General features: G+C 54.3%; 1 protein-coding gene across 1 annotated transcript; it reads right to left on the reverse strand.

Annotated features, from left to right (window-relative positions):
- Nucleotides 1-210: 210 nt before the first annotated feature.
- Nucleotides 211-21,836, reverse strand: Mcm5 (minichromosome maintenance complex component 5). The gene is made up of 17 exons (XM_005322306.4): nt 21,705-21,836; nt 21,337-21,511; nt 19,927-20,053; nt 19,716-19,844; nt 15,565-15,737; nt 14,104-14,259; nt 12,223-12,389; nt 10,790-10,961; nt 9,869-9,980; nt 8,417-8,560; nt 8,040-8,105; nt 7,714-7,890; nt 6,824-6,936; nt 3,988-4,116; nt 3,027-3,169; nt 1,500-1,627; nt 211-511 (listed from the first exon to the last, which is right to left on the reverse strand). The coding sequence occupies exons 2-17, from the start codon at nt 21,501-21,503 to the stop codon at nt 410-412; spliced, it is 2,205 nt and encodes a 734-aa protein (XP_005322363.1). The 5' UTR covers nt 21,504-21,511; nt 21,705-21,836; the 3' UTR covers nt 211-409.
- Nucleotides 21,837-25,735: the final 3,899 nt, after the last annotated feature.

Here is a 25,735-nt window from a genome sequence, read left to right on the forward strand (position 1 = left end):
GGCACACACTGCCTCGCTGCACCCACTGGCAGGGACTCAGGCCAGTGTGGCCCCGACAGAGGAAGACCCCGGGGCACAACAGTCTAGCGACTCACCCAGGCGCCTGCGTGAAGGCACATGTGGGAACCAAGATGGGTGGCTCCAAAGCCTGGCCCTGCTCCAGCTAGCCCCACCATAAGAGAGACGCCACCAGGTGCAGAAGCCCCCAGGTACCGAGCAGAGCACGCTTTATTCTTTCAACAGACAAAAAGCACATTTCCTGAAACTGCAGTGAAGGCAGTCGCCTGAGGCAGATGAGGGCTCCTTCCTCCAGGGCAGAGAGGAAGGCAGCCGGTGGCAGAAGCCATGGCACAGTCCTGATGGCGCAGGAGCTAGGTGCAGCTGGCGGTCAGGCGTCCGAGAAGGCGGCTCACTTGAGGCGGTAGAGCACCTTGCGCTGCAGGCGGTGCTGGATCTCGCCCCTGCGCAGCATGAGCTGCAGCACCTTGTGGATGGCGTGCTCCGGGTACTTCTGCAGAGCACAGGACAGATACAGGAGCATGTCCCCCGGGACACGGGAGCCCATGTACCTGCTGCTGATGGCTGTTTTCAACTCCGGGCTGCCCTGGCTGTAGGAAGGGCTCAGACTTTCTGAGCGCCTGCTGTGCACCAGGCATTAACTTATCCCATCCCCAATAACCCCATGCAGCTGGCACAGCCCCATTCACAAAAAACGGAAGCACAGAGGGTTAACTCTCATGCTTGGGGTAACATGGCAATTAAGTGGCAGAGCTGAGACTTAAGTCCCTGTAACTCCAGGCCTCAAGCCTTGTCATTCCTAAACCTAAGATTCAGTCAGCTAGAGACCACCTGCCCCAGAGTGTGCTCTCGGGATGAAAATGAAAATAATATTGCAGTGGGAACCGGAAAGGAGGACTTGCCGTGATTTTAAAGTAGCAGCTCCCCCCAATTTGGCACTGGGAATTTATCTCCAGGGTGGCTCTATCTGAGCACATCCCCACATCCCCAAACCTTTTTTCTTGAGTCAGGATCTTGCTAGGGCTTGTTAAGTTGCTGAGGTTGACCTAGAACTTTTAATCCTCCCGTCCCAGCCTCCCAAGTTGCTGGGATGACAGGCGTGCACCACCACACGCGGCCCTACCTCTTCTCTATGGGATCAGTAACCCTGTCCTCAATGAGCGGGAAGGCTCACCCTCCTGGCTCTGGCCCTCCCTGCCCCGTAAGAAGCCAGGCAACCGAGGGGAGGAATAGGAGGACTGGGGGAACTGAGTAGCCTCTTCCCTATCCCCTGGGGAATATTAAAAAGTATCCTTGCCCCTGACTAAAGCATCCCCGGGAGGGAACCACAGTTGTAGCACCCCACCCCACACAGGGCCCATCTACTGAGCAAAAGGACACTAGTGCTGGGTGGTAGGAGTTGGGCCAAAGAACATTTCCTGTACCCCATGCCAGGCTCCCAGCGATCCTGCCCTGCCCACCCAGCCCTAGCAAAAGCCCACCTGCTTGGTGAAGTCCTGGATGATGCTGTGCTCGGACACCTGGGAACCAATGGCAAAGCGGCGCTTGAGCTGCCTCTCGATGCGGCTAAGCATCTCCTGGTCCTCCTGGCTGGTGAAGCCCTCCACCCCTGCAGGTGTGAGATGGGTGGGTGTCAGGGTGTTGGGGACCTCTGGCCCAAGCTGGGAGGCCTGGAGAAATGGAGGCCTCCAACCCAAGAAAGGGGCCCGAGCCAAGTCCAAAAGAGTGCCCGGGAGAACACAGGGCACTGAGGGCCAGCAAGGGCCAGCGCAGAGGGGGGACACGCCTGACTCGCTCAGCAGTCCAGGGGCCCCAGTGCCAGCATGGCGACTAAGGGCCAGCTCCCATGGGCCCCTGGGGGACCCAGCACATGATTGTCTCAATTTTGGTGAAAGAAGAGCCACTGCAGGGCTCTGAAGAAAGGACACAGGCCACTTCTGTATGACAACTGCTGGCAAGCGAGTCCTACAAGACTGGACCCACGGATTCCATCCAGCTGGACAGCCACAGGACAACTTCCTGATGTGGTCTCTAAGGAGGCCGGGCCACCCTAGAGACCACATCCAGAGGGTGCCAAGTAGCCTTCGGCAAGGAGGTCCAGGATTTCCAACTTCCTGAGCTGACAGTGTTCCTCCACCTGGGGTCTCCAGGGAGTCTCAGTTCCTCACTTCACACAGGTCACCCTGAGAGCCCCCACCCCTGATGCATAGTAGCACCACTCCTTCTCCAGTATCCTGTCCCCAGTGCACCTTTCACGTGCATTTGTCTGTTTATTATCTCTTCCCCTCAAGAAAAATCGAGCCCACAGGGCAGAGACCTCGTAATGGTCTGCTTACGTCCCCAGGACCCAGAGAGCGCCCGCCTGTGGGGAAGGAATGGCCCACCTCTAAAGGGCCTGCGCACATCCATGCTCAGAAGGGCTGCTGGAAGGCTGGCCAGAAGCAGGTGGTGTGCACAGGGACAGGGGCCAGGCAGCCTGCACTCCCACCAAGACCCCTGACCAGGGGCACCATGAGAAGGGCTCCCGGAGGGTTGGCTTTCTCATGGCTAGCACAAGAAAGACGGACAGACCAGACCAGCTGGGTGTGGCCATCCAGGAAAATGAGAACAGCTCGGGAAGCACTGAACAGTTCTGAGCTCAGCACACGGAGGGCTGACGACTGCTCCTAAGCAACAACAAGGTTACCCCCAAACACCTGGACTGGGGACTGAGCCAGGGCACTGCACCACTGGCCACAGCCCAGCCCCTTTTATTTTTTGAGACAAGGTCTCACTAAGCTGCTGGGGCCTCTCCCCAAGTTGCTGAGGCTGGCCCTGGACGTTCCTGTGATCACAGGTGTGCGCCAAGGCACCCAAGATTTCTTTTAATGAACTACGCCACAAGACTGCATTCAAGGGTCATCCTAGAGGACAGCCTGGGGGACAGCGTGTAGAGGACGCTCAGAGAAGCAGCACCTGCGGGCCGTCGGCATCCAGGCCCTGTCCACACGGCCCCAGCACCTGCTCACCTGCCAGGGTGCCCGATAAGGCAGCATCCAATGTGGACACTTGGAAGAGCCTGAGGGCCTCCTCCACATCTGCCTCCGTGGCAAAGGGCTGCAGCTTCATCTTGCTGAGGGCCTCTGCAATGCGCACGATGGCCTCCAGCTGCCTGTGGGAGCAAAAGTGGGCGTGCTCAGGACTGCCGCAGCCCACACCGTGCCGGGGGGACTCGTCCAAGGCAGCAGTACTATGGTGGAAATGGCCACTGCCTATAGTCCACCTTAGTTATGGAACTCTGCGCTGTACTCCAGACTTGCCAACCCTCTAAAGGACACTTCCCAGCCTCTTCTGGTGTTTTTGTGTGACCAAGTGTGCCCAGTAAGCCACAAATCTGACCCCTGGAGGGGACGTCAGGAGGATCCTCAAGAGCATTGTGCCCTTCTATCCCTTCTGCTCCCTCAACGTGGAAGAGCAGCATTCTGCGGCAGGAGCGGGCTGACAGAGGACACGCTGCGACAACTAAAGAACCTGAACAGGCCGTCACCTCCTGACACTGCAAACTAGAAATAAACTCCAGGCTACCTAAGCTGCTTGAGTTCTCCACTGCCACAGCCAAATCCACTTCATCAATCAGTGCTGAGCGAGGACTCAACCGCATAGGCCCCTAATCCATCCACTATGCAGTCTCCACACTCACAGCAAGGAGGGGCGGAGGCTGAGAAAACGACGACTGCTGGGCCAGAAGCTGGGTCCAACACCCTGACTTCCAGGTCTGGGTCCTCCACTCACCTTCAGGCTGCCCCCCAGCGGGAAGCCAGACCAAATTCAAAAGAGGCGAGGTTCAAAGCTTCCCAAGACTTCAACAAACTGAGAAAGGCAGGTCATCAGGAGGCCACAGTGCAGACTCCTGAGGCCCTCCCCACCTGGACCCTCCCCGGGCCTGTGCAGGGTGGTCAGCAGCGGACCTCGGAGCCCTTGCTCACTCACCGCACAGTGATGGGGATGCTGGAGCGGCGGTCACTGTCCCTCTCGTGCTGGCGGGCCCCACTCCGCATGATGATATAGCGGTTCTTGAGCTTCTCCGCAGCCTCTGCTGATAGCCGAGGGCCACACTTCCTGCAGGACGGTAGGGAGCAAGTAGCCTGAGCCCAGGAAGAAACCCTGGGGTGCCCACCGTGTCCCCAGTCAGAGCTCCTGCTGGCATGGGTTAGCCACATCAATGAGAGGGACTGAAGAGAAACCTGGGCTGCCTGTGGGCAGGCACCAGAGATCAATGCAGGGGACAAAAACAGGTGCCTCTGTCAGAAACAGGTGGAGGAGGTCTAAGCACGTTTCCAGTGGTGAACCCTACTACTGGACATCATGGAGTGGCTACCAGCTGGCCGTCCTCACAGCAGCCTCCTGCTCCTCCACCCCAGCACACCTGTGGACACATCCACAAGAGGCTGGACAGGGCAAGTCCAGGAGTTTGAGACTCACCAGGAAGACGGGCAAAGGGAAATCTGGTCGGCCCCTACCTCCATCCGGCCTCTCTACCCCAGGCCAACTGACAACCTGACTTAGGGGCACCCTAAAGCTGAGGAGACTGAGGACCAGAGAGAAGAAGCAGCTCCCCAGGATTTGGTGGTGATGAGACGATATTTCAGGGCTCCCTGACTTGCAAACGTGGGCCTCAGCTTCTGAAGACTCTGAGCTTCATCCTGACAGAGGCGTCTGAATTAGGGACCTACCTGACCGCCATGGTGGACACACCAAGAGCCCTCTACCTTTGAGGTTTAGCCTCTTCAAAAGATAACCGAGAGATGGGACGACCCTCAGGGGTAGGTGCTGGCTTCACATGCCAGAGGCCCTAGGTTCAATCCCCATCATCAAAAACAAATAAAAGAAAACTAAGGTGTTGTGTGTCAAGAATCTGGCTCTGACAAATCTTTACTCCTCACACTTCAGATAGAGCCCTAATATCCAGAGTACACAAAGAACTCAAAAAATTAAACAATAAGAAAACAAATAACCCAATCAACAAATGGGCCAAGGACCTGAACAGACACTTCTCAGAGGAGGACATACAATCAATCAATAAGTACATGAAAAAATGCTCACCATCTCTAGCAGTCAGAGAAATGCAAATCAAAACCACCCTGAGATACCATCTCACTCCAGTAAGATTGGCAGCCATTATGAAGTCAAACAACAAGTGCTGGCGAGGATGTGGAGAAAAGGGTACACTTGTACATTGCTGGTGGGACTGCAAGTTGGTGCGGCCAATTTGGAAAGCAGTATGGAGATTCCTGGGAAAGCTGGGAATGGAACCACCATTTGACCCAGCTATTGCCCTTCTCGGACTATTTCCTGAAGACCTTAAAGGAGCATACTATAGGGATACTGCCACATCGATGTTCATAGCAGCACAATTCACAATAGCTAAACTGTGGAACCAACCTAGATGCCCTTCAATAGATGAATGGATAAAAAAAAAAATGTGACATTTATACACAATGGAATATTACTCGGCACTAAAATATGTCAAAATATGGCATTTGCAGGGAAATGGATGGCATTAGAGCAGATTATGCTAAGTGAAGCTAGGCAAGCCCTAAAAAACAAATGCCAAATGTCTTCTTTGATATAAGGAGAGCAACTTAAGAACAGAGCAGGGAGGAAGAGCATGAGAAAAAGATTAACGAGAGGTGGGAGGGAAAGGGAGAGAGAAGGGAAATTGCATGGAAATGGAAGGAGACCCTCATTGTTATACAAAATTACATATAAGAGGATGTGAGGGGAAAGGAAAAATAAAATACAAGGGAGAAAAATGAATTGCAGTGGATGGGGTAGAGAGAGAAGATGGGAGGGGAGGGGAGGGGGGATAGTAGAGGATAAGAAAGGCAGCAGAATACAACAGTCACTAGTATGGCAATATGTAAAAACGTGGATGTGTAACCAATGTGACTGTGCAATCTGTATATGGGGTAAAAATGGGAGTTCATAACCCACTTGAATCAAATGTATGAAATATGATATGTCAAGAGCTATGTAATGTTTTGAACAACCAACAATAAAAAAAAAGAATCTGGCTCTGGGGACTGAGGCTGTGGCTCAGCAGTAGAGGATTCACCTGGCACGTGTGAGGTGCTGACTTCAATTCTCAGTACCACATAAATAAATAATATAAAGGTATTGTGCCCAACTACACACACACAAAAAAACGTTTAAAATAAAAAGAACCTGTCTCTGGAGGCAGGTGCCTGAATTCATATTCTCCTATGTGAGACCCTAGAGCTACTGAGCCTTGCTCTGCCTTGGTTTCCCCACTGGTGCAATGAAACTATAGTATACTCATCACCAAACCTCTCAGGTTTGGTGGGACAACTAGGAGTTTAACAAAACACTCAGAATGTGTATGTGTATGATCATGATTACTGAAAACCCGTGAGTGTTATCATAACCCTGACACTCACGGGCCCTTGCTTGGTGCTGGGCTGGGCCAGGTCCTTGTCATCCTGTGCAATCCTTACAGAGTCAAGCACACTGTCCAAGGTCAAGAAGGGTGGGTGTTACCCAGAGCCATGTCCACGATGACCTCCCTGTGGCTGACTCTAGGGGTTCTCAAGACCATCTTAACTCCCACTCCTCATGGAGCTAGAGGAACTGAGGCAGAATCCTATGTGTGAGGCCAGAGAGGAGCAATGCAGATCCCACAGGGCCACTCCATACAGCAGACTTGTCGGAGGCATCCCAAGCCAGGAGGCAGGACCAAGGCCACTGGGCCCCTTCCCTTCACACGGGTCGGGCGGGGGGGGGGGGGGGGCCTGTGTCCTGCACTCACACTCGGCAGTAGGCGATGAACTTCTTCAGCTTGTTCAGGTCGATCTCGCCCTCCACGGCCTGTGTTTGTGTCAGCGCACTAACGTGCAGAGTGATCACGTGTTTGGCCAGCATCTGGGAGCAGAGGGGTCACCAGGTCATCCCACAGGCCTTCCTGAGCCTGGGTCCCCTTAAAGGTCAGGCAGGCGAGAAGAGCTGATGGGGCCCTGGCATCATGAAACCAGCAAGAGTGCTCAGGTCTCAGGTGTGCTCATCCCACAGGACAGGCCCCAACCCTTCTGCACACATCTGCCCAGATACCATGGCTCAGATGGAGTCCAGCCTCCAGTGCTTGGGAATGTGTCTATTTTAAGGATGGACACTGAATCCACCAACAACTCTCCACCCTAGGACTTTTCAAGGACCCTCCTCTTAACTTAGAGGCAGATAAGCTACCAGCTCAAAGACAAAAGCTCATTGGTCCACCTCAAGGAGAGCAGCTGCCTGAGAACGAAGCTTCCAGAGGAAAGCAGAGGAAGAAGAGCTGCCCAACAGCCTGGACCCACTGCTGGGCACGTCCATTCTACACCTTAAGTTCTTTCAGAAACCTACTAACCAGAGCAGGGCTTCTCTTACGTGTAACCCAGCATCAGCCCCCCTGTTCCACAGTAAGAAGGTGACACCCAGGGAGGGTGATTGGGCCGAAATCACACAGGGTCTCCCTCTTGGCAGAGGCCAGGCAGGCTGCAGGGCTCCAGGCACCTCTGAGGCTCCAGTCTACCATCTTGTGTTCTCCCCGCTAACTCCAATGTGACTATGGGGGCTCCCCTGGCCAAGCACCTTGTTCCCCCTCCTCCAGGACCACAGACTGGTCTGGAGCCCTGTGGCCAGTGGCCCTGCCCCTGGACATACCAGATCCCTCTCCTCGTTGTGCTCATCCTTGACAATGAAGATCATGTCGAAGCGGGACAAAATGGTGGGCATGAAGTCAATGTTGTCTTCCCCCTTTGTTTCATCCCAGCGGCCAAACACTGAGTTGGCAGCAGCCAGGACGGAGCACCTTGAGTTCAGGGTGGTAGTGATGCCAGCCTACAGGGACAGAGCAGGAGGGGAAGAGGGGAGACATGTCTGTCCCACAAACGCCCAGGTGGTACCCGCTCACCTCTAGGCAAGTCTGGGCAAGCAGGGTCCAGGGCAGCCCATCAGAGCAGGCTGAGGAGGCTGACCAGGGTGCTCACCTTGGCGATAGAGATGGTCTGCTGCTCCATGGCCTCATGGATTGCCACACGGTCATCTTCCCGCATCTGAGAGGGGGAGAGAAACATGCACCATGCTTACCCAGGCAGGAAGCAGTAACAGAAGAAAAACCAGCAGGAGTTACCATTCTCAAGGACAGGCTGTGGCAGTGGCAGGAACTTGGTCACCTCTAATCATGGTGACAAGCACATGGGCTTCGCTTTACTCTCCCTCATTTCTAGATATGGAAACTGAGGCTCACAGAGGTTAAACAACTCTCCAAACTTGCCCTAGAATAAATACAAGTCTCCCAAGTCAGGAGCACCTGACGTCACACACCTGGGTCCCATCTTCCACTCACTCACCTCATCAGACTCACCTTATCAAACTCGTCAATGCAGACAACCCCACCATCGGCCAGGACCATGGCTCCGCCCTCCATGATGAAGTTCCGGGATGAGGGGTCTCTCATCACCGAGGCGGTCAGCCCTGCGGCACTGCTGCCCTTCCCAGACGTGTACACCTGGGGAGAGGCAGAGGTGGTGGCGAGGGCCCAACACCAGCTCCAACCCATGCTTTGACTCAGCATGTCAGTCAAGGGGCCCATGGGTCATGATTGGCCCAGGTCTCACATCAAAGCAAACCGCGAAACCTGCAAAGAACTCAAGGCTCACTGAGAGCCCCTCTCTCTGGCAGGGAGGAGCCTGGCTTCAGCTGGCCTGGACACTCACCCTGGAAAAAGCATGGCTCAGCGGGTCCTGCCATCTCCCACGAGAAGAGCACTGACGCCCAGAGAAGGGAGACACACTGCTAGGTAGCCCCAGGGCTTGGGTGGGGATTACCGGTTCCCACATGGCTGGCCCCACCCAGAGCCCCCTGGCATCTACATAGACCTGTGTGCCACATGCTGCCACTGAGCCCTTGGAACATGGCAAGACCAAGCTGAGATGCCATTTAAGTGCCAGGTGCACACCGACGACAGCACTAACAAGAGGGTAAAGCGCTCCCTCGATAGCTGCTGCAGCGGCGTACAGCAAGCGTCTAGCCTGCAGAGCACAGGCTCCTCTCCCGGCACCACAAAATAAACCACCATCAACACAACTGTTTAAATCACGTTATATAAATTACACTGAGAAAAATTTCTGATCCCTTTCACTGTTTTCAGTGTGGCTGCTAGAAGATAGAAAATGATGCACGGCTCACACTCCTAGGTCACATGAGCCTCTACCATGGGACAGAGCTGGACACTTCCTCTACTCCCGCCACCCACTGTGCAGCCTTGTCCACTGACCCCAGCGGCCACTCCCTCCCCTACTTGGACAGCCAGACCCACTCGATGCACAGGGGGCCTGGTTCAGATGGCTGGTGCCAGCCCTGACCTGGTGCTCACCAGCAGGGGCACCCCGGGAAGACACTTCTCCATTCCGTTCCCTCAGGCATAACGTGGGGTAATGGATCTCACTGCAGAGCTGGGGAGTCAGTAAACACACCCCAGCACTTCCGCAGTGCCTTGCCCTTGATCTTCACAATTATCATTACCAATATCATTAATCTCAGGGAGATCAGGAGACTTGCTCAAAATCCACTGTCCACTACTGCCCTGGCTGAGAGCCCCAGTCTCAGTCCAATGCGCTCGCCCCCACACCCAACCTGCACATGCCTGTAGGTTCCCTTTCTTCCCTCCCCTCTGCCGTCCCAACACAGCTAGGAGGGAAGAGGAGGTTCTGAATGAGCCAGCCCCCCCTGGGTCATCCAGGGACCCCACAGTCCTGCTCATAGCCTCTTCCTGGCTGGGACAGCCAGCTGGGAAAGGGTTTCCTAGGCCACTCACCCCGATGGGAGAGCACTTCTCCACGAACTTCAGGAGCTGGGATTTGGCCGTCCCGGGGTCTCCCAGCATCAGCAAGTTGATGTCTCCTCGGCGAGTGAGTCCATCTGGGAGTCTGGGGACAGAGGGAGAGAGAATTCACTTGAGTGAGGGCTTACCTGGGCTGGTCACCCCAGCCTCTCGTGAGGACAGAGCAGTAAGAAGGCAGGAGCTCTGGTCTAGGACCTCGGTTCACAGCCAGCTCTGTGGCTCCCTGATCACGGCAGGCCTGGCCTAACAATGGAGGGCAGAAACTACCTCCAGGGGAGGAGAGGGAAAGGAAATGGTGCTTATAGCTGTGCGGGGCCACACCCAGCAAGAGCTAGAAAGGAAAGGCCGCTGCCTGTGGGTGGGCTGTGCATGCCACAATGGAAAGGGAGCCAGAGGGTGGCTCACCCAGATGCCTAGGACCAAGTCCCTTTGCTCTCTCTGCCTTGATCTCCTCGTCTATAAAACAGGCACAAGAGCAGCATTCTCACAGGGTTCCTGCAAGGACTGCTGGGTTTCAGACACTCAGGAAGAAGCCTGGAGCACAGTGGGACTGCAGGAAGTGGCAGCTGTTAGCGTTTCAAAAGGACATAATGTCCTGTGTCCGGCTTTTCACCCATTTCTTTCACACAGAAACTTGGGTTCAGATAAGTGGTGTCTCTCGCCCAAGGACACATAGTAAGGAACAGTGTTACCCAGACTCTAAGCCCAGTGCTCTCACTGCTCCTGCCAGCTCTCCCCAGCCCACTTCCAGCCAGGGCCAGAGGAGCCTGAGACTGGCACCAGGATGAACAGCTAACAGCAAGCCTGGGAAACTTGGAAAGAGCACTGATCCCCAACCACCTGGCAGCTGTCCTGCAGGCCATGTCACTAGCCCCCATTCCCCAGGCCCTTCACCTCTTGCGGGAACCCCCAAAGAGCAGGCAGGCAATGGCCTTCTTCATATCTGTGCCACCAAAGATAGAGGGGGCGATGCTCTTGGAGATGACCTCATAGACATTGGGGAGGGCGGCCAGGCGACGGAACTCTTCCTCCTCCTGTGGGCTCACGGCCCCAGCAAAGCTGCGTCCTAGGTGGGCAGGGAGGGTGCAGAGTGTGAGGGGATCTACTCCAGCTATCCGTCCAGCGGGGCCCCCGCTCAGGCACCCCGAGAGCAGGGCCTGCACAGCACAGCTGCAGCCTAAGTAAATGCTACCCTGGAGACCAAGCCCTCACGAGGGCCGGGTAGGCTCTGGGTGCAGGAGGACAGAGGACTCAGAGGGCCAGAGGGTGTGAGCCTCGGGGACTACTGACCATCTCGGCCAGGGAGTAATATGTCTTCAAACAGCACCGCTCACTCTGGCTACCGTGAATGGGAAGACAGGATGAGGACCAACAATCCAGGGGAGAGGGCAGAGGCTCAGACCAGGTTGGAGTGATGGGCAGTGGTCAGATCCTGGGCACATTTAAAGGAGGAAGGGCCAGATATGCTCACAGATGAGGCACAGGGAGGAGAAAGGCACTGAGGAGGTCTTGGAGGGTTCTACTAAGCAACAGGAGGGAGGGGAGAGAAGGGAAGGAAAGACTGAAAGGGAGCAGGGGAGTTTGGGGGCAGGGGATAAAGGAGATCAGCTGTAGCCACGCTGAGTCTGAGATGCCTCTTGGACGATCCAAGTCAATGGCTGGATATGAGTCTGACACAGGGAGACTCCAGGCTAGAGATGGACATGTGCAAACTGACAGCATACAGGTGACTCAACTATCCAGGCAGTCAACTCACTGCAGCGGGAGTAGGGACTTCTCCCACCCTCAGCTGTCATCACATGCCCTCCACTCCATTACCCAGCTCACCCACTCACCATCCAGACTCCCACTGACTCTCCACACACCCCCAGCCAGGCCAGGGTCCTCACCAGCTCACCCCATCCCCTCCCACCTGGAAGACCGCCCCCAGCCTTCTAAGTCTAGCCCAGACACCCCATGGTCACTCAGCGCCCCATGGGAACTGAACGCCCCAGCACCTGACATTCCTCGCTCCTGCCTCCCAGAGGCCTGCACTCCCCTCTCCCACATCTACTGCTATGGTGATGCAGACCGCCACTCAGGAATTCCCCACCAGCTTCAACCCTGCATCTAGGCAAACACCCTCAGTCAAGGGCCAACAGCAGGGACCAAAGGTGCAAGTGTCAGGCCAAGAAATGCTTGCTCACTCTAAAACACCAACACTCAAGGGCGTGAACAACACAAGGGTGTCTGGGCTGCCTCCCAAGGTACTGCGCTACCTGCTGAGGGCAGTGTGCAAGCCCAGCCTTCCAGCAGGGGGCCACACCAGGACCCCAACGCCAACTCACCAGAGCCATCTGTGTCCACCTGGATGCCCAGGACACGAATATAGGAGCTCCGGATGCCCACACCCACCCTGTCACGACCCTTGGTGGAGTTTAGGCCGTACTTCTTGATGGAGTAGATGCCCATGATGGTGACCCTGTTTCCAGGGACAACCTTGTCACACAGGTACCTAAGATGAGGGCAGGGAAAGAAGAGAAAGAAGAGTGAGATCCTGGCAGGGACAGCAAATACCTGCTTACGCCCATTCCCACAGCACCCAGAGCCACCTTGGCATTCCCACCTCCAGCACGACACCCTCAGCCAGCCCCACCCACACCAGGCCCAGAGGAAGGTCCCTCTTCCCTCAACACCACCACCTCATGCCTGGATGGCTCAGTCGTTCAGAGCACAGCCTCACTCTGGCACGGCAGCCTCACTCTGAACTCGAGAGCTCCTTTGTAAGGTGTCCGAGGAGGTGGCTCAGTGTCTTGCCCCTAGTCTTCGAGAAGCGCCCTCTGGTCTTATCTGAGTCAGGCTCCTGTGCGGATCCCTTCCACCATCTTGGGAGGACTTCCTCCCCAGGCCCTCCTTGAGGTGCTCCCCACTTGAGCCTCTGCCTCGCCCCATGAGCTTAGCCAAATCAATTTGCCTCTGGGCTTTCATTTCCTCTTTTTAGAAATAAAATGTTGCAACAGGGAAGTCTCCAAGTTCCCCCCAAAGCTGGGCAGCACAGAGCAGGCACACAGTAGCCATGTGATCTCAAAGAAGTCACTGCAACTCTGAGCCTGGGGGGTGATATACTATTTCTAACCTGCCCCAGCCACAGTGGAACCAAGTAAGGTAACAAATACAAAGGTGCTCCACACACCACCAAGAGTCACGTCTAGTGAAGGACCACCACTGTCCCCGTCATTTTCCCATTATTTATCCCAACGACTCATTCCATACCCTACTTAACTTTAGGAACACGTACCTCTGAAGAATAACCCAAGCCTTAATTTGTGTTAAGGGGTTTTACTAAGCTCTTGTCTTGTATCTTAAGCAGCCCTTTCAGAGATCAGAATTGTGCTTGTCACCATTTACACATGAGGAAACCGGGGCTTGGCAAACTAGTAACTAGCTCAAGTCTGACCTGTCCTGCACCCTCCATGGCCACCAGTGGGGCCCAGGAAAGCTACTATCACATATAGAACACTTGACCTCCACCTCAGAGGTGCAAGGCCAGGCTAAGAACTCCAGGCCAGGGTCTCTAAGCCTCTCCAGGTCCCTGTGGGGGACCAAGCCAAAAACCCACCTCTCCTTTTCCAATTATTTAGCAAAACTCTAGGCTTTTTTGGTACTAGGGATCACACCTAGAGACAGCACTGAGCTACATCTCTAGCTCTTTTTAGTTTTTGAAACAAGAGTCTTGCTAATTGCCCAGTGTGGCCTTGAACCTGCAATCCTCCTGTCTCGGCCTCCCAAGTGGCTAGGATCACAGACGTGTACCACCACAACCAGCTCCAAAAGCAGACTCTCAGAAAGCCTGGTGGGGTGGGGTGATCTGGGCAGAGGCTTTCCACGCTGCTGCTTAGCTGGATGTGCCCAGGGCCTGTGGGTCCTGAGAGTGCTGTGGAGGTCTCCTAGGAAGAACATGGGCTTTGGCAAGCAACAGATGCAGGCTTGAGGCCGGCTCCTCCGCTCAGTCATTCAACCTCTCCAAGTTACACTTCTTTACATACAAAACAGGAGCTGATATGCCCCAGCTGACTAAGGGAAGCCAAGAAGAGGAAGCCAACAGGAAGCACCAGGCACAGAGCAAGTGCTACCCAATGAGCCATCCTCCTCCCACCGCCCACGCTTCAAAAGATCCACGCCTGGCAATAGCCCTCATGAAGGCCCCCTCGCAGGCCTGCCCACCTCACCTGTCACAGTAGAGCTGCATGTGCCTGGGCATCTCGCCGTGGGGCACTGCATCAGGCAGCTCCTGCAGCTTCAGGGTCTGGAAGTCCACGCACTTGCACTTGTCCGGCATGATGAAGTACGGGTCGAGCGGGCACTTGGGGCGTCCAGCCTGGTCCCTGTTCGGGAGGGACAGTCACCAGAGCTACCCTGAGAGCCGAAAGGCTGGGGCTCATCCACTCCAGAGGTCAACAAGATGTGGCTGAAGGTCACTGAGCAAAGGCCCTAAATGGAGGGCAGGTCTGCTGCACTAGCAGCACACAGGAGTCGGGGGAGTGATGGGAGGCCTGGCCCCCCAGCATGGTGAGGCAGCAGACAAGCCTCACTCATAATCCCCTGCCAGGGCCCAGCACCCCACAGTTGAAGAGGTCGAGATCATCAGGTCCCTTACTGAACCCCACTCACATCCCAGGACCTTTTCTCATGAGGCTCGAGGCACCTGCAGGCCACTCTGAGGGTCCAGGCCTCTATAAACCCTATGCAAAGTCTTCATTCAACCAACACAACAGCAATGGGCACAACGCCACAGCAACGCACTCACTGCACTCCAGACACTGCGCCAGACACGGCGGTGAACCAAAAGCTCCCGCTCTCAAGGAGCCAAGTTCTACACAAAACAAGCAAGTAACTCAGTAATAGGATGACCGGCACGTGCCCCAAGGTAGAGACAGGCAGACGAGTAGCCAAACTGTGTGCACCAGACCAAGATGAGGGTGGGCAAGACGCCTATTGCGAGGATCGTATGAAGAGCACTCAGGACAGACTGGCAGCCTGAGGGAAGGGGACAGCAAGTTCAGAGGCCCTGAAGCTGGGAATAGAAAGGTGACAGAGGAGCGGGGAGAGCCCAGAGGGAGGCAGAGCAGACTGAGGGAAGGCCCAGCACCTGTGGTGAGGGCTGCCTGGCGGCAGGTGGAACAGACCAGAGGGGCCTAAGCCCACATGACTCCAAGGTGAGACACAACAGCAGGGACCGAGGCAGATATGCCACAGGTGGCTGGGAAGCCAGGTAGGTGCCAGTGGAGGCCAAGGAGCAGCCAGTGTGAGTGTGGAGTCCTCTAGAGGGCCAGGCAGTGAATACGCCAGGCTCTGAGCACAGGCCACAGGCTCTGCCTCTGCAGCCATGGCCGCGTGCAGTGAAGGCGCGCAGCTCTGCGGTTCACATGCAGCACCTGGCCAGCAGCCAGGCTGCTCTAGGGGATTTCCAACAGACTCTGCCCTGGACTATGCTTCCTTCCTAACCTGGTTGCCCATTCAGGCTGTCGGGGCATCCTGGCAGGGACAGAACTCACCGTGGCGGAAGGACACCACACCTTAGGTATCAGAGCACAGCCTGCCCCAGCAGGTCTCTAATGAGATGCGGCACACAGGGTTGTCACCAATTTCCACTGCTTTACGGCCCCAAAGTCCCTCCTGGCCACACTCACGTGTTGCACTTCCTGGGCAGGGCGTAGCCCTCCAGGCCAGGGCGCATGGCGATGTTGGTGAGGGTGTTGCGGCAGCTGCGGCACTGAATGGAGATGCGGGTGGCCTTGGCACGGACTGCAGAGGCCGCAATGACAATGCCAGGGATCTTCACCAGGTGTGACATCAGATCTGACTGTAAGGGAGCCATCAAGAGGCTTATTGGTTAGGGAGCCAGAGGACACCATAGAGCTGCTGGGGAATGACTTGCACAGGGTCTGGAGGAGGTGGCCCTGAGCCACAGGGAAGGTTGCAGCTCTTCTGCTCAGCTCAGAAGATTTCTTGGGCACCCACCAAATGCCAAGCTGTCTGGAAACAAGGGCTCCAGGAGCCTCAGGTGCAGCCTCTGCTTCTCAGGACTTCACCATACAAGGGAAAGGGGCAGGAGCGAGACAGGAGACCATCCACTCCACAGCAGCAGAGCCAGGAGACCTGACCCAGCTCTGACAGCAATTTCCCTGGCCAGGGCAGACCAGAGCACCAACCTGGAGGCAGGGACCCAGGTTCTCTTTCAAGTTGTCAAAAGCCACACAGGGCCCTCTCTCTCAGCCTGAGTTTTCCCATCCTCCTCCTCCAGCTTTAGTGCCCACGATCAAGTCCTGGGTATGCAAAGCACACCTCTGCCACAGACTAAACACCCACCTCAGCTTCTCCACCAGTGACCACCCGACGCTGGACACCAAGGCAATAATGTGAATTTGTAAGTGTGAAGTTGCAGTTACCTGCTTTCTTGTCTTTTCAAGATACACACCCGAAAATTTTCAGATGAATTGACGAATATGGGGATCACTTCAAAAGAACCCCAGGGCCACAGAGGAGGCAAGACTGGCTACAGATGCTTTGAAGCCGGGTGAGAGGTACAGGAATCCACTGGCCTAATCTCTAAATCCTAAAACATTAAGGAAAACTCCAGGCGCCTGCTGCTTCCTTGCCAGCCCCCAGCTCACAAAGCTCCTAGGACACAAGTCTGCAAGACTAGGACAATCTTTCTCCACCAGCTCTCCACCAGGGCTACCTTGGGCTGAATGAAAGAACAGACACAGGCACAAGGCTTCGTTGGAGCTCTTGAACAAACCAGGCACTGTGGGAAGGAGTGAGGCTGAAAGAGGCTAAATTCAAGGGTCTGTACCTATGTTGTCACTATGGGAAGATGAAGCTGTTGCCACCTTAACCTGGGACCTGATCAGCACCAACATGGCTGATGACGGGCACCCAAGCCATCCCTCTCCTCTGCTGGGATGCAACACAAAGCACCAACACCACTCAACAGTATTCTTGCCCAGAGTGTGAAACCAAACACAACCAGACCTTTGGACCCAATTCCCAAGTTCCAAAATTCATGGGTGGCAAGGGGCATGCCACCAACCCAAGGAAGCCTTAGATAAATTGACAAGGTAGCACATTCTTCTACAGGACAATGAGCCCCTTCTAATATAACTGAGAAAATATTTATATCCAGAAACATATAGGAGGCTCCCTGGATTAAAGAAGACTTCCATATAACAAGCTGATATAATTCCTGGTCCTGCTGAAATACATGAGTTATAAAAAGCATGGGGGGCTGGGGTTGTGGCTCAGCCGTAGAGAGCTCACCTAGTATGTGCAAGGCCGAGTTAGAGCCTCAGCACCACACAAAAATAAGTAAATGAAATAAAGGTATTGTGTCCAACTACAACTAAGAATTAAATTTAAAAAAAAGCATCTAAGGGAATTAAATAAATATGAATCTATATGATATCTGATACCAAGTTCAAAACCAGCCTCAGCATCTGATACCAAGGGATCTTTGTTAACTTTGTTTGGGTGTTGATAGTGCGGAGTATGTGAGAAGCCATATTTTAAAAATACACACTAAAGTGTTTAGGGATAAAGTGTTACATCTGTATTTACTTTAAAATTCCTTAGCAAAAAAATAAAATGCAGAAAGAGCAAAAAAAAAAAAAAGGCAAAAAATTACAATCAGTAAGGGTAGTGAAGATATATAAGGCACATTATTACTCTATACTTTTGTATAGGGGTGAAATTTTTCATAATAAAAATTAAAAATAGCTAGGCACAGTGGTGCATGCCAGTGATCTCAGCAGCTTGGGAGGCTGAGGCAGAAGGACTGCAAGTTCAAAACCAGCCTCAGCAACTAAGCAAGGTCCTAAGCACCTCAGCGAGACCCTGTCTCTAAATAAAATATAGAAAGGGCTGGGGAAAAAAGAAAAAAAGAAAGGGCTGGGGATGTGGCTCAGTGGTTAAGTGTGCCTGGATTCAATCCCCAGTACCAAAAATAAAAAAATAATAAATAAATAAAAAGAAGTCCCTTCCTGCCCAGGCTTAGTGGCACACACCTATAATCCCAGTGGCTCAGAAGGCTGAAACAGGAGGATCTTGAGGTCAAAGCCAGCCTCAGCAACTTAGCAAAGCACTAATCAACTCAGTGAGGCCCTTTCTCTAAATCAAATACAAAACAGGGCTGGGGCTGAGTGGTCAAGTGTCCCGGAGTTCAATCCCCAGTACCAAAAAAAAAAAAAAAAAAAAAGTCCCTTCCATCATCTTTTCTTCCTATTCCAGTAGGTTTTCTGGAACAGAGGAGCCACATCCATGCTGGAGCCCCCTCTGAAGCCTGAGGTTTAGGAGAAACACAGGAGGCTGGCCACCTCTCTGGAGTAAACATGTCCCAAGCCACAAGGCTCTGCCCAGACCAGGGACATAGAAGCCTGCAACGACCCACAGAGCAAGTGTTGTGCAAAACAACCTACAAAGGACAGGGCTCCTGGCTCTCCAGGATCAAAGGGCCTGAGGTCACCCCCTTAGACCCACCCTAACAGGCACTCCTTCCAGAGAGGGCTCATGCTCACTGAAGTGGGCCACTCATTACGCAGCAAGACAGAAGACCCTGAGAAGTCGGCCTGGAGCCAGCACTGCCCTGCCAAACCATGCCACCCTACAGGCAGGCACTCCAGGGAAACTCAATTGGCTCCACACAGGATCACAGAGTCCCTATCAAAGTGGACACCATCCAGAGACTGTAGAGCCCAGAGCTTTGGGGAACAGACCTGCTGTCCTGCTAACCACGGAAGGCTGGATAACGACCCTGACAAAGCTGCGAGGACTGTGGGGTTCTTATAAACACAGCACGGCCTTCTCAGACACAGAGCTTGATGGAGATGACACTAGGTGACAGGTGACACCTTCACTGGCTCCCTACTGTGCTCCAAACAAAACCCATGCTCTTTCCTGTGGCCATGAAGGCCCTTGCAATCTGGCCTCTCCACCTTTCTCTCCTCAACCCTGTGCTCTCTGGGTTCCAGCTGCTTCTTCCTGATCCCTGCACGTCCCTCTGCTGCTGCTCTGCCTGGGCACATGCTGCTCCCTGAGCTTGGAAAGCTGATTCACAGACTGGAACCCGGCTGGCTGGGCATGGGCATGCTCCAACCCACTTCCTCCTGGAGGTCTTCTCTAGCCACCCTCCACCTCTCGGGCAGGCTCTCGTGGCACCCACTTTCTTTTCTTCACGCCTCTATCAAGCTGCGATCTTCTAACTGTTCCTTTCCCATTTCTCCCCCTGTAAATTCCAAGAAAACAAGTGCCTGTTCTGCTCACAACAGTGAGTACCCAGCGCATCTGCTCAACAACACAGAGAGTAGACAGCAGATTGTTCTGCCAGCCTCTCCTGCTTCCTCGTGACTCCTCAGCCACGGTGGGGGGCTGCCAGCACACACACACCATGCCCTCTCAGGCTCTGCACCAGCTGAACCCCCTTGGATGTCACCTCCTCCATGAAGGCTTCTCCATCTTTCCTAGAAAGGCTTCACACCCTCAGGTCCCTCTCTTAATGGCTTTTACTGCATTTCCAACCATCCAAGAATATGTGACATTTACTGGTTTCTTCGTCTCCCCAGATATAAACTGAGAACAGGAAAGAGTTGGGCGTGTAACGTTCACCATGGCTTCTCCAGGACTCAGCCGAATGTCTTGCTCACGGGATAAGCTCAATAACAATCTGTCCAATGACCCAACTTTACAGAGAAGAAAACAGGCTCAAAAGGGCCAAGTGTCTTGCTCAGGGTTACACAGCTAGGCCCAGGGCTGCTCGTCTTGAAAGCCCTGGCCTCTAGGGACCCACCTTGAGGCTCCGAATGCTAGACGGGCTGGCGTCTGACTTCAGCATGACCTGGATGTCCTGGAGCACCTCCTCACCAGAGGGCCGTGGCCTGGTCACCTCATCAGCCACCTCCTTGGCAGCTTCCTCCAGCTGGAGAGGAGGGAGAGCACAGGCTGTTGGTGGTTGGGTAGGGCCAACCCTGGGGGCTGAGCTGAGGCAGGGTCCCACTCACCAGCTGCAGGTGCTCGGCTGGCTGCTTGTACAAGTAGTCGGCCAGGTCCTCGTCAAAGCTGGCCAGGTCCTCCATCTCCACCTCGACCCAGTACTCCCCCAGGTTGTAATGCCGCTTGAGTTCATCTCTGGAGTAGGCAGGGAAGGGTGCAGAGAAGAGGGAAACAACTGGCTGTGGCACACCTGCACCCCCAGGACCTGCCCCACCACTCCTCATTCCACCCTTTAGCCCTGCAGAGGCTCCCTACTGCCAACAGAAACGTCTTACAAAGAACAGCCCCATGGCGCAGCTCATGAGGTGTGTCCAATCACAGTGACAGACACACAACGGCCAACCAGTTTCTACACTGCAGGACTCCTCAGCACCATTAACTCACTTTTGGAGACAACAGGACACATGCCTCAACTTAGAGGGTCCAGGGCAGTAAACCCACATCTGCCTTGCAAACTACCATACAGACTCTATAAGGAGCATCCCATGGGCTCCTGTCCCAAGGACACATCTGGGGACCATGGACCTAAGCACAATCTGCTCCCAGCCCCACCGCATCACAGATCCAGTCCCTCCTACCTCTTATATCCAGGAGCCAATAAAATGTGCACTCTGGCCCTGGCTGTAAAAGCACACCCTGTACACCATACTCCATGCACACGGCTGCTCCCACCTAGAATGCCACACATGCTTGGCACTGTCCACTCAGCAAGTCACCTTAAACTCTAGCTCCTCTGGAAACTTTCCCCACCTCCCTCCACTGAGGCAGTACCACTTGGAATCCGTTGGTGCCCACATCTTGTTCCCCTGATTATGAGCTTCCTGATGACAGGCAGTTTGTCTTTCCATGTTGGTTTCTCAGTGCCTGGCACATAGGCAATGCCAGCTGCTGCACCAACAGATGGTGGCAGGAATGGCTCTACCCATCCTTCTGATAAAGAAACTGAGGCCCAGAGAGCCTGCCCCCGGGGAGGCAGTGGGCTAACATTGCTGGAACTGTGAATTCACATTGTGGCATCAAAAGTCATGGGTGCCGGGGGAGGGGGAGGCTAGGCCTGCAGGGGCTCCACCTGCGGTGGCCGGCTGCCCAGTGGACCAGGAGCAGCAGGGCCAATGAAAACCAGGACTAATGCACGGGCAGGGAAGTGAATCACACCTGCCATCCCCAACTTTTGTGCCACTGAGAATGCAGGGACCTTGTCACAGACGCTACGTGCAAGGACGCAAACTAGGAAGTGGTCCTGCTCTAGCTGGGCTGCTGGCAGCCCACGCGACAGGCGACTCCTTCCAACCTTAACTCTGGGTACAAAGCAAGCAAAACCGGGGGTTGAGGGGAGCAGGATGCGCCGTGGACCCGTCACCCGTTTGTTTGCCCCGCTCGTCCCCGCGGGCTGGACCCCGCGCCGCGGCCGCGCGCACCTGTACTTGAAGGTGAAGCCCGTGCGGTCGGTGCCCACCCGGTACTGCCGCAGGAACTCCTTGAAGCGCCGCTGCAGCTGCGACTTGCGGGCCTGCCCCTCGTCGGCCCCGGGGTCCCCCCCAAAGCTGTCGCTGTAGAAGATGCCAGGGTCGTCGAAGCCGGACATGGCTGCACCTGCACGGGGACCAAGAGCTGGAGCGGGCCGGGGGCGCGGGCGGCTGCCGCTCCCCTACCAGGCCCGGGTCGCCCGCCCGGAACCGGGGAAGTCGCGGCCCCGACACGGCTGCCCTCCCGGAACCGCTCGCCAGGCAAGCTGCGGCCCAACCCCTGAGCATTCCGCAGACCTCCGCGAGCCCCACAGCCTCACCTTTACCGCCGCACCACACACTCCGAGACACACGCAGAACCCCGCGCACTGCCGCCGAGTTTCGCGGGAAAAACGAGACGCTGCGTTCGTACGTCGCGGGCGGTGCGTTCCCATTGGTTCTTCAGGGCCCCGCGGCCAGCGATTGGACCGCTCTGAGCCCGGGAGTCCCGCCTCTCGGGACGGCTGCCGGAGCGGATTGGATGTGGCTCTCGTGACGTAATGACCCCGCCTCTTTCCGGGCTCCATTTTGTGTGCGGAATAATTTGGCGCGAAACTTCTGACTTGGAAGGAAGTGGTGCGGGGGACGCGGAGCAGCCCGAAGATGGCGGGAGGGCGCGCCGCCGGCTGAGGGCTGCTGTGCCCTTCTCTTAAGACTTTTTAAGGTCTCAAGAGAAAATGACTCCATCCAAAGCCATGGGGAGAAAAAAACAGAATGGCGGAAATGATAGGGTCCCGTTGCCCCGTTTTGTAACAGGAGACAGGCCCGAGAAGGACGGCAGGGTGCCACGCCACTCGCTGCACCCCAACAGCCAGAGGCGACAGTGAGTCACAGATGGTGACCCGGTCCCTTCGCCAGCCGCGGAGGACCACCGATCTCGCAGGCCCGGTCCTAAGGAGCGGTTCTGCCCTCTATTGGTGGATTTTACAGCCTTTGGCGATGCCTAAAGCCTTGGGGAAAGGGCCGGCCTGGGCCGCGTCCTCCGGCACCGCCCGGGCAACCCGCCGGGGACCCGCTTCTCTTCGCCGGGACACGTGTTTACTGAGCGCCTCAAGTCGGGTGGCCTGGTAGTGTATACCAAGAGCCAGGCGGCTCCGGAGGCCCAGGCAGGAGGGTCGCAAATTCGAGGCCAGCCTCACTCAGCCACTGAGCGAGTCCCTGAGCAACTCAGAAAGACCCAGTTTTAAAATTAAAAAAAAAAGGGGGGGTGGCTGAGCATGTGGCTCAGAGGTTAAGCGGTCCTGGGTTCAACCTTTGGTGCCGCAATAACTAAAAAAAATAGCTAAGGACGTGCTCAGCGTTGGAGCTGCGGGAGGTCCTGGTTCCATCCCGAGTACCGCAAAAATAAAACGACGATAAAGATGAGCTCAGCGGCTTCCCGTATTTGAGAAGGGGCATAATATCTGCTGTGGTTGGAATGTGTCCCCAGGTTTCCTCGTCGGAGCAGATGCCCAGTGCAGTGGTGTTGGGACGTGGGGCCTAACGGAGGTGTTTGGGTATTGGGGTCACCGACCTCCTGAATGGATTAAAGTGTTATTTTGGAGTGGGTTTCCAACAAAAGGGAAGTTGGGTCCTCCCTTGCTGTCTCCTTCATTCTCTCGCCTTCTTCCTTCCACCACGGGATGTCGTAGCAAGAAGGACCTTGCCAGATCCTGCTGGCCCCTCCACTCGAACTTCCCAGTCTCCAGGACATAGAGCTAAAGAGATTTCCAACCATTGTAGACTACTCAGGGTCAAGTATTCTGTTACAGCACCACAAAGTGGACCTAGACGATACCAAAAAATATTTTTTTTGACTAAGCCTGCGTGCATAGTCCCCACCTGCTAAGACCTGGTAGGAGAGGGTGAAGCAGGACGGTAGGAGGCAGGGGCTTCCGCTGTGCGCTGAGAAACTGGGCAAGCACAGTCCTCAGGATGCTTAGGGACCCACAGAAATATTTTTATCCCAATTTCTTTTAAAATCACAAGATTTGGGCTGGGCTTATGACTCAGCTGTAGAGCGCTCACCTAGCACATGCAAGGAGCTGGGTTTGATCCTTAGCACCACATAAAAAAATAAAATAAAGGTCTCGTGTACAATTATAACCAAATTAATTTTTTTTTTAAAGAGAGAGAGAGGAGAGAGAGAGAATTTTTTAATATTTATTTTTTAGTTCTCGGCGGACACAACATCTTTGTTGGTATGTGGTGCTGAGGATCGAACCCGGGCCGCACGCATGCCAGGCGAGCGCGCTACCGCTTGAGCCGCATACCCAGCCCCAAATTAATTTTTTAAAAAAATCAGAAGACCTGGGTGCTGTGGTGCACTCTTGTAATCATAGCTACTGGGAGGTTGAGGCAGGAGGATCCCAAATTTGAGGCCATCCTGGGCAATTTTACCAGACCGGGGTAGGATAGGTAGAAAGAAGACAAACGGAAAGGAAGAGGGTCGCAGGGGTTGGGGCTGTAGCTTTGCGATAGAGCGCTTGCCTGGCATGTGTGAGGCACTGGGTTCAATTCTCAGTACTACATATAAAATAAAGGTCCATCAACAACTGAAAAAAAGGTTATAAAAGAGGGGCTGTGGGCTGGGGATGTGGCTCAAGCGGTAGTGTGCTTGCTTGGTATGCGTGCGCCCGGGTTCTATCCTCAGCACCACATACAAACAAAGATGTGTCCGCCGAAAACTAAAAAAAGTAAATATTAAAAAAATCTCTCTTTCTTAAAAAAAAAAAAAGGGGGGCTGTAGCTTTAAGTCCAAAACCTCCATGGATGCCCCCACCTCCACCTGCCAGGCCTATTTTCCTGTTGGCCTGAATTCTTAAGATGTCCAATAAATCTTGAGTGCTGTAATCCTGGTTAAATAGTGCCTATACGTTTGGTTAATGGACAGAACATATTTTTAGACTAATTAATAGAAACCTGGAGAAACAATGTTCAAAAACCTTGAAATGTGTATAGTGCAAATGCTATCTATTAACTGTATGACGCCAGCTTGTTCTAAGAATCAGAAACCTGTGAGCTGCTCTGTGCTCCAAGATCAAAGGAATCGGCTCCTTAGGCAGATGCCGCCCCCATGTTTCTCAGGTTAAGATTAACAAGATTCCTCAAAGAGCCCAGGATCCCAAAGCACAGCTCCCTCCCTCGGAGGCTGCTCTGCCCCATTGCTTGCCTTGCTGATAGCTTGGCTTGTGCCTCTATTGACACATCCTGAAATTCCTTCCCATAGCATAAATCAAGAACCCACCAGGGCTGTGTTAAGGTCCCCTTCACCCCTTTTTTGGAGGCAAGGTCTCACTAAATTGCTTAAGGCCTCACCTAGTTGCTGAGGTTGATCTTGAGCCTGCAATCCTCCTGCCTCATCTCTGGGGATTCAGGTGTGTGCCATCCCACCTGGCTCCAGGTGCTTCTAATGCTGCCCTGACTGGTGTTTGAATTCCACTGAATACTCCCTCCCGCCACAGGAGGGAGGCATACTTTTATTAAGAGATTTGAAGTGATTTGTGCCAAGATTCAACTGAGTGGCAGGGCGGGAACCAAGCGCAGGAGCAGGAGGTACTCAGATCCCCAGAGCCTCGCCCTCTGCACTGCCCTGCACACCTTCAGTGGAGGGTCTGCGATTTCTCAGTGTTTAGTATGTCACAGCTTTTAGTGGAAGGGCTTGGTTGAAATCCTTCCTGACCCTCAGTCTGGTTGACTGTTTGAGGGCTGGGTTTATAGCTGGGGGGGCCCCACACTTGCCTAGCATGTGGGAGGCACTGGGTTGGATTCTCAGCACCCTATGAATAAAGTTCTATCAACAATTAAAAAGTGGGGCTGGGGATGTGGCTCAAGCGGTAGCACACTCGCCTAGCATGCGTGCGGCCCGGGTTCGATCCTCAGCAGCACCACATACCAACAAAGATGTTGTGTCCGCCGAGAACTAAGAATAAATAAATAAATGTTAAAATTCTCTCTCTCTCTCTCTCTCTGTCCCCCCCCCTCTCTCATTCTCTCTTTAAAAAAAAAAAAAAAAACAATTAAAAAGTGATTTTAAAAAAAAGGTGGCAGGTGAGGTCACCTACACTGACCTCGGATACAAGAATCAGTACACGGGCCTCTCTCCTTGTACAACAGCTCAGGGTGCTGGCGTTCGGTGTGCAGCCCAGTTGCTTCATGACAGGTGAGGTAGGTAGGCCCATATGCATGAGACAGAGAGGCCAAGTAACTGCATTTGAGCCCAGGGAGCTCCCTCCATTCCCTGTCACTGTCCACAATACATGTCACCCTGGGATCTGCTCACTCCCACCCCATCCTCAGGGCTCATCTCAGTGATTCAAAGTGCTTGAAGCTC

Source organism: Ictidomys tridecemlineatus, chromosome 6 (genome assembly GCF_052094955.1).
Source record: "Ictidomys tridecemlineatus isolate mIctTri1 chromosome 6, mIctTri1.hap1, whole genome shotgun sequence".
Lineage (NCBI taxonomy): Eukaryota > Metazoa > Chordata > Mammalia > Rodentia > Sciuridae > Ictidomys > Ictidomys tridecemlineatus.

What these genes read in the sequence shown, in the direction of transcription:
- Mcm5 (XM_005322306.4), bottom strand. Translation starts at nt 21,503, where the DNA reads ATGTCCGGCTTCGACGACCCTGGCATCTTCTACAGCGACAGCTTTGGG. An exon ending in GGCTTCACCTTCAAGTACAG is followed by an intron (nt 20,054 to 21,336) that starts GTGCGCGCGGCC and finishes TGCCTACTCCAG; the next exon opens with AGATGAACTCAAGCGGCATT. An exon ending in GCATTGACGAGTTTGATAAG is followed by an intron (nt 8,106 to 8,416) that starts GTGAGTCTGATG and finishes TCCCCCTCTCAG; the next exon opens with ATGCGGGAAGATGACCGTGT.